This window comes from Branchiostoma belcheri, unplaced genomic scaffold (genome assembly GCF_001625305.1).
Source record: "Branchiostoma belcheri isolate BF01 breed outbred unplaced genomic scaffold, Haploidv18h27 scaffold62, whole genome shotgun sequence".
Lineage (NCBI taxonomy): Eukaryota > Metazoa > Chordata > Leptocardii > Amphioxiformes > Branchiostomatidae > Branchiostoma > Branchiostoma belcheri.
The window spans coordinates 751403-759825 of NW_017804265.1; the positions used below are offsets into that span (position 1 = coordinate 751403).

Consider the following 8423-nt stretch of genomic DNA (forward strand, 5'->3'; position numbering starts at 1 on the left):
ATTCTTCAAAGAAAATACTCTGTGCCTTACAAAGAATTCTGTATACATGTATCTGGGCTTTACTTTTGATATCTATGTAAAGTTGAAATTAATTGGTGTGAAATATCTCTTGTAGGATGGTTGGAATGATGCACAAGTTGTTGTGATTGTCTATAATAAAAGCTTTTCACGTTTTCATAACTTTGTATCTTGTTTATTGTACATCTGGTTATTCAAATATTTTCTGACATTCAATACATTTGCACCATGAAGAATGACAGCAAGTGAAGGTATGATTCTTTCACTACTTAGTAGTGGATTGTATTTTCAGGAAATTTTCTACGGTAACATATCACTATACATGCTGTGTATTGACAATAGCCCCAAACCTGCCTGTCCATCACAATTTCAACCAATGATAGCAATTGGTATTTAGCAATAGAAAAACGTAGGTTCTGGCCCAATTCAACCAATGAAAGCTAGCTTGGCAACTATAGTGATTTAATTAATAAGAGAGCGGTTGGTACAGTTCTTTCTGTATAATGCTGAAGTAGTTCCTATGACCTGACTGTAGGTGTCCCAAAGGTTCCTGATGTAGAGTTTGTTGTAGTCGTCGGAATCGTGGCGTCATCAGAATTTGTGCACAGGTTCCCTACCGTCCGTGAGTTAACAGCAACCTGCAAGGTTTGAACGATTTCCCAGTAAACCTGGGGGAAATTGGAAATTAAAGTTGTCAATACACAAATATACAGTAGACACCTTTTTTTGTATGAACGATTTGACAGTGATTTTTTTACCCCTATAACGTTAGGAGAGTCCACACACAGTTAAATTTTGCATGACATGGCACGCACAACTTAGGATCGCAAGCATATCAACATCTTGCCATCTTACGAGTATCTTACGACCAATTTTGCCCAACACTTACCGAAGCCCAAATATGCAAGTTCGGGGTAAATCTGGAACACGCCGGGCCTGTCCCCTCGCCTTCCTACCCGGCCGCTCGTCTGCGAATCTACGGCGGTGGTAAACTGCACCGGTTTCCAACACTGTCGTAGGCCGACTGTCTACAAAGGTAAAATGATTTTTTAAAAAAATTATAAGGAATATATTCGAATGACAGAAATTTATTATACGTTTATGTTCAGCACTACAAGCAAAGTACAGGCCATAGTACTGATAAAGCACTTGTTACAATTACAGTGATACAGGCCTTAAAGACATCCAGTGCAGTTTTTAGGCCTTGGAAACCCGATTTTTCAAAGCCAATATTCTAGTCATTTATCTACATACTGAGTTGAAAGCACACTATCCCAACGTATATTTCCCCCTTAATGGAGCAAAGATTCCCAAAATTCTGACGGAAAATGGTTACTGGAAGGGCCCTGCGGCCAGAAAAAAGGCTATAGGACTGCCTTTACCTACTATTTCCCCAGTACTAGGGAGGCTGGTGGAGGCAAAAGTAAGTGACTTACCGGCAAGTACTAACATCACAGCAAGTATCAATGCGAAGATGATGGTTGCCGTCTTCATTGTCTCTTCTATATCTTCTCAAGAATTCACAAATCAAAAGTCTTCCTCTGTATCCAAGTTCCTGTTCTTCCTTCACAGTCCTTGTCATTGACCTTATATAGCAGTGATGCTGATTTCCGGTAAAACTAAGTGCATGTACATATAAGGAGTTAATGATAGGTTCCGGAAGGCGGAACTTCGGAACTGGTTATTGTCTGGTGTCGTCACTGTTTCCCGGCAACGTTCGTTTGAAAAGTGCGGAGTGTTTTCTAACTTTAATTGGACCCTCTTTCCCCTTGTTCCTAGTGTTATTATTATTAAGATAATTTCATACTATTACAAAGTGTACAGTAACGCTTTTGAAATGAAATTAATATTGTTACAGTGCGTATTACAACGTACAAAAGGTACTCTGAATGACTTTGAACCTTAAGAAACTTCGGCATGTTTAGAGCTTTCCAGCAATAGCAATTTAGTGCAAATAGCAATTTGCACTAAATCTTGCGTTAGCTACATCCTCCCATTTTTGTTAATATGTAACATTATTATGTATTTCTTGTGATTACTTCCAGGTACAGAAGTATTGTTTTGAGTGGCTGAGCGGTGTGGTTTACGTATCTATCCACAGTAGGTTGACTACAGGTGGGTGTGATTTCATTTTACGTTTACCTGCAACTTACTTTTTTCGGTTGCCAACTTTAGCGTTTTATAGTCATTGGACACAGTCCAGTACATCAAAATGACAATGTTGCTGAAAAAAGCCATTCCAAATAGCTAATTCTGCCATAAATTCCAGGAAATTCATAATAAATTTTTAATAATTTTCTGAGAACTCCATATGTCGTTCCGGCAATTCACCTGAGAACCTTCTGGAATGTAACATAACACCCGACACCAACCACTTCCAGGAATCCATGTTCAGGAAACACTTGACATTCCCAAATAAGGTCAAGTAGGCCTTTGGGAATGAACATTTTCCAATGATCGTCTGGTCTCCTTGGAGTTTCCTTGTCTGATCTAATATAGTGTTTTTTCTCAAAGGTTATTCCTGAGGGAGAATTAGATTCAAGGCCACTGCCATTGCTAAACTGGCTCACCACCTCTTGCGATTGCCAGTGCCCCCTTGTACATTAGTGGATGAAAAAGTGGCCGACCTCCCCAAAGATATAAAGCGAAATAAGTGACACGTTTCGGAGTATAACGATAAAGCTTTCAAATGATGTAGCTTGTGTGTTAAGGTCTAATTCTTCTTCTAGATCTAGCTAAATTAGACATTCTTTCCTTGAAGGCTTTTTTAAAGTCAATATTCTAGTCCCATATTCTAATCATACACTGTCCCAATGTATATTGACCCAAAATGACCCAAAATTCTGACGAAAAATGGTTACTGGAAGGCCCCTTGGCTCATTTTTACGGTACCACACCATAAAATAAAGGACTCATCTTGGGGCTTGTTTCTGCAGATTTAAATACCCAAAGTATGAAATATTGCTACATGAAGCAGTATGTGCCAGATATCATAAAGATTGCCTTATTCAGAATATTTCCAGTTTTGCTGCTCTGAAATCACATTGGCTGCCTTTGTTACAGTACCATCAATAGTAAGCAAAACACATATATATATATTACACATGGGCATGATAATGTTCAATATGGCTTTGGACAAAAGAAAACGTCCTCTAGTTTACAAAGACATCGACGCGGCATCACAGTGGTGCCAGACAGTATCCCGTCGTCCTCTGGGGCCAGCCAAACGAAGAACAAAATGGCGGCAACTGTCGGCCATCATCAATGATTTTGCATTCAGTCGTCTGGACTTTAATCCCCCATAAGCGGTCATATGTCGAGATGTCGGGGGCTCGTCTCTGAGCGGCGTCGGCTAATGAATCGTTTAAACAGGCCAGATTAGGAGGATCAAGTTTTACGATAGAAAAATGAAATGAGGATTTAGAAAAGGCTTTGGATAACTCGTTGCCCTGACATGGTAGCCTTCAGTCAACAGTTTTTTACGATACAAGAAAAACACTATTTTCTAATGTCTGTAAGTTGATAGTTATGATTCTATCATAGTTTACTGTTGTTGACACTGAAGATATGATATGACCTTTTTGTGATATGCCGTATGAATACAATGACATACAAAGTTGCCCTGATGTAATTATAAAAACACGTTACAGTGTACAGTATTTAGAATAAATATGCAGTTTCTCTCTCTCTCTAGCTCACACACACACACACACACACACACACACACACACACACACACACACAGACATACTTTAACGCACACCTTAATAGATATCACGATCGTCGATACCATGCCTCTTCAAACTGAGACAGAGAGACACACAGAGACCGAGATCAAAATACAATGTGCACAATGGAGTATAATTCTCTGTACCCTCTCATTTCGGAAGCACAATGACGCATGTTTACTCGATGATGATGTCAGAAGAACTTCATTCTCTTCGCATGACGTATTCAGCTTTGCCTAACGTATCATTACTAAGCAATGTATTATTATTAAATATGCCTTCCAACATAACCACATCGCAATTATACTGATCAGAGGGTGGTCCTGGCAAATTTGAATGTCACATCTTTAGAAGCGTCTAAATTGACGAAGAAAGAAATAAAAAAAATAACAGAGAGCCATAAAACGTAATTCTTTTTCATTTTAATTGTTTAGATATCATAACCCTGCCTACATCTATAGAATTACATAACTGTTATAAATATGTGTTTGCTACATCTTGTGTCGTAGCTAAAAGTTATAGATTGACTATTGCATAATATAATGTATGAACAAAAAGTCAGTAAAAAATACTTTGGGAAAATCAACGGTTGTCTATGTAGGAGGTCTACTACGCAACTGTTACAGTAATAACACAGACAATCAATTGCAATTGTGTTTTATCTGTTATTGCAATGAGTAATGGTATGGTATTAATTGCATGCTATACGCGTAGGGCATTGATGTTACGACCACGTGCTTTTTAATGTAATGTCAGTACTAGATACAGAAACAAAACAAATTGTCAGCTTTTAAATACTTTATTTCACCTTCACAACAAAACAAGTTATGATCAACTTTCACCTAAAATTTGTTATGAAATATTTCCTTCTTATTTATCAACACATCACTTTCAAAATAGCTTTGTAAAGTTTGTAATAAATGAAAGTGAAACACACTCACTTTGTGATTTATTTTATTTTATTTCGTCTCCATCAAACATTACTAGTATATTTGACAAGAACATGTTTAAACAATTAGTGTATGTTACAACGTGGTTATAAGAAATACATTTTTACTTTATCACACTACACCATTCTATACATTGTATCATACACGTAGAAGGTTACGTCATTCCAATGCATAATCATTGATTTTAACACAATGTCAAAATTGTCTGGAGTAGAGTAAACACCTGTACAAATAAACACCTGTACACTTCTTATGTTTTGTTGGCTTTTACATTATAAACTAATATAGTAAAATGTTGAACTTTATATACTAGTATACTAAAGATTTTGAAGGTTATTCCGCTGTATAATGTTAGCAACATAATAATATTGAAACAAAAAAGTTCACTCTACGCGAAATAATGTAAGATTAGTATGGTTTCGACGAAATATAATACATGTTTAGCGCCATCTGCCGACTAAAGTTGATATACATTTGTCACAATAATACTATTATGCACAAAGCAAACGATTATTGTTAATAAATAATGACCAGCATTTTCTAGTCTGCCTTTGATCATAACATTTAGTGTATAATATTTTTTCACATGCATGACAAAAGATAACGCCTTGACTGAAGGTTGTTCAGTGTAGTAGAAATAAAATATTTGATCTGAAGCAAACATGGTTGGTTATACGCTATTTTCATTGTTAACAACACTTCCTGATGAAAGTTCCTATCGAGGAAGCAGAAATAGATTCTTATATTAAACATCATTGACACTTTTTATGTACACGTATAAGAAACATATGACCGGTGGCTTTACATAGATCAAGGAGCTTAGATTTGGTTCAGTTATGTCCAGTTTTCAGGCCCGTTTGAGCACAAATCTGCCTTGCGATCTGTTGAGCCTTCCACAAGCAGTGCTGGGCGTCCAGATCTCCCGTCTTTGGTTTGGCGGAGTCCACGAAAAGTCCGAACTTTCGAGCGGACCTGGACGCGCTTCTCCTCGGCACCAGGTCGTCCCGCATCCCGAAGATGTAGTTGTACTTCTCCCGGTAGGACTGGCACTGGCGGCGGCGCAGCGCGTGCAAGCGGGCGGCAATGCTGTTGACACTGGCCGAAGCAGGAGCGCCGGACGCCCCGCGATCGTACTGCGAGCCAGAGCGAAGGGACGTGCAGCTACACCGGTCATACTGTCTCATAGAGGACGACTCCCTGTGCCCACTGCGAGCGCTGGTTGGGACACTCTCGGCCGTTGCGTTTGGCGGGAAATTCAAACTTCCTTGCACGTAGTCGCCGTGATGGTGGATAACGGAAGTCGGGCCGCGTACTTCCGTTCGCGAGCTGTATCCGGTTGAGAGGTGATGATGACCCGAGCGGTGGTAGGACGAGGAGGAGGAGGGTAGGTACGTCTGGGACAACAAGTTGTAAGAAAAAGACGGCTTGTAAGGCACCGGCGTGCGCACGCGTACGCTAGAAGACGTCTTCCAAGAGTGTTCGTTGCCTTGCACGAGCGGGGAGTTGGCAAACGCCTCATAACTGTCCGGATCTAGTCCAAACGCGGTGGGCTGTTTGAACACCCCGCTTTCTCCTTCGTCTTCCAGCAACTGCAAAGTGCCTGACAGGGCTCTACTCTGTCTTTCCTTTGCGCGGGGTGATTTTTCGACCTCTTGCTTGAACATGGACATGGAGAGCTGTCTGTTCAGCGTTGTCAAGTCCATGGGCTTCTCCTGGCTTCCACCTTCGTTGTCCTCGCGGTTTCCCCACGACGCCCTTGGGGACGTTCTGACCTTGGATTCGAATTCGGCGCCGCCGCCATTTTGGTTGGCGATGACGTCATAGTCGTCTGGGAAGTAAGGAGGGTGTTGGCCGTTGCTATGGGCTTCTTGTTGCCAAGGGCGGAAAACCCGCCATGCGTTAGAGGATGGTGGTGGCATGGGCTTGGGTAGAAACTCTGTATGGATGTACAAGAGAGACAAACATATTGTTAATGTTAAACCAGGGACCTTATCGTATTTTTCGTACATTACTGTTACAGTGTCTGTACTAGTGACCACATGTACATACTATTAGGAACCTGGACATTGTGGCCATATATTGGTGGTCCCTGGGATTATTTTCTCTATTGACCAAAGCAACTGAAATGTTATAACAGTGGTCACCTCTCTATAGCGACCATTTGGTCTAAATCCATTGGGAAGTCGCTATAGACAGGTTAGGCTTACAAAACTTTTGCTTGCACCTTTTACTTACTACCATGGAGGTAGAAACATATTTAACTCCATGCTTACTGCAAATGATTGCCTAGTATTTTACCTTGTTCCGGCATGTACACTATGCCGTGTTGTTCTCCCGTCGTGTCCTGTGACGTGGCAGCTTCGTCTGAGTTCGGCACGTCGGCGGCGGCCACCGAACATGCCCGAAGGCAGTCGGACGACTTCGGTTCCTTCTTCACTCTCATGGTGTTGTGGTCCAAGTTTCTCTCACTGCGGATTGAACGAATGAATGAATGAATGAATGAATGAATATTAAAAAGATAATCTTCGTCATATTGCTTGTACTATAACAGCCTCTATCAGGCTTCGGGAAGCAGCTGGAAAGAGTAGAAATTGGCCAAATAGACAACATGTCAGTGGAGTTAGTCCGCTAAAGAGTACAGTTTGCCACTCCCTTGGCAAGGTTAGTAATATCTGTCTAGTTGGCCACTTTCTATTCTTTCCAGCCGCTTGCAGAAGCCTGGTAAAGGCTACTGATTGTCAAACGCACATGGTTGTGTATATGGAGAAGCATTGTTATATACAATAAAGGTTTACTTAGATACAACAGATAAGATATCTAGTCTGGTATGACGAAAGAACGTGTTTTTCTCGGCACATGTGAGCCACAGGCCGCACGTGGAGATTGTCTGGGCCGTTGGAGGGACATGAATAATCAGAGGTCGGACTAAAATGGCGCAACGACTTGTGAAATTGGGAATTCGACTCAATGAACCATGTAAAATGGACTGTCCAACAGTTAACTTTATATCAATGTATAATGTGGATTGCAATTATAACATTCGCGTTAAACAATGAAATAATGCAGACAGATACAAGGAAGAGCGCATGACACTATATCACGTGTTATGCACCAAGTTAAGAAGTCATTCCTTATATATGCTTTATCATCAATGTAATAGTGCATAGCATTTACTTCAGAGTTCAGACATATCCCAAAATGTTGGCCAGTGGTGGGCATAAAGAATATATACTAACGCATGTACACATTGCCATACGTACACACACATAAATACACGGGCGCGCGCGCGCGCACACACACACACACACACACACACACACACACACACACACAGAGAGAGAGAGAGAGAGAGAGAGAAACATACACGCAAAAACGTACATACACGCATACATGTACACACAGACACATACACACGTTGACACGTATACGTATACACTCGTACATATACGCACGCACGCACGCACAAACATAGGTACACGCGCATATACGTACACTCGCACACACAGCTGTAGGTAAAGAGAAGTACTACTGGAACAATGTATATATTGACTTTTAAATCAATCCGTTTTAAGAAGTTCACATTAAATAAAGAAAATAAAAGTAAACATACAACATACCGTTATTTTCTTAGCTCGCGATCGATCACCTTGCGTATACTAACAAAACGTCTTTTTGATGTCGCAAAAAACGTCTAGCACTCTCCTTGCCTCACTGACGTATAAGCCTC

General features: G+C 40.6%; 1 protein-coding gene across 1 annotated transcript; it reads right to left on the reverse strand.

The window, feature by feature from the left end:
• Positions 1-5526: 5526 nt before the first annotated feature.
• On the reverse strand, positions 5527-7139 carry LOC109483028. Its single transcript, XM_019785983.1, has 2 exons — positions 6995-7139; positions 5527-6632 (listed from the first exon to the last, which is right to left on the reverse strand). The coding sequence occupies exons 1-2, from the start codon at positions 7137-7139 to the stop codon at positions 5527-5529; spliced, it is 1251 nt and encodes a 416-aa protein (XP_019641542.1).
• Between the last annotated feature and the right edge of the window lie 1284 nt (positions 7140-8423).

What these genes read in the sequence shown, in the direction of transcription:
- LOC109483028 (XM_019785983.1), bottom strand. Translation starts at nt 7,139, where the DNA reads ATGAGAGTGAAGAAGGAACCGAAGTCGTCCGACTGCCTTCGGGCATGT. An exon ending in AGTGTACATGCCGGAACAAG is followed by an intron (nt 6,633 to 6,994) that starts GTAAAATACTAG and finishes ACATCCATACAG; the next exon opens with AGTTTCTACCCAAGCCCATG.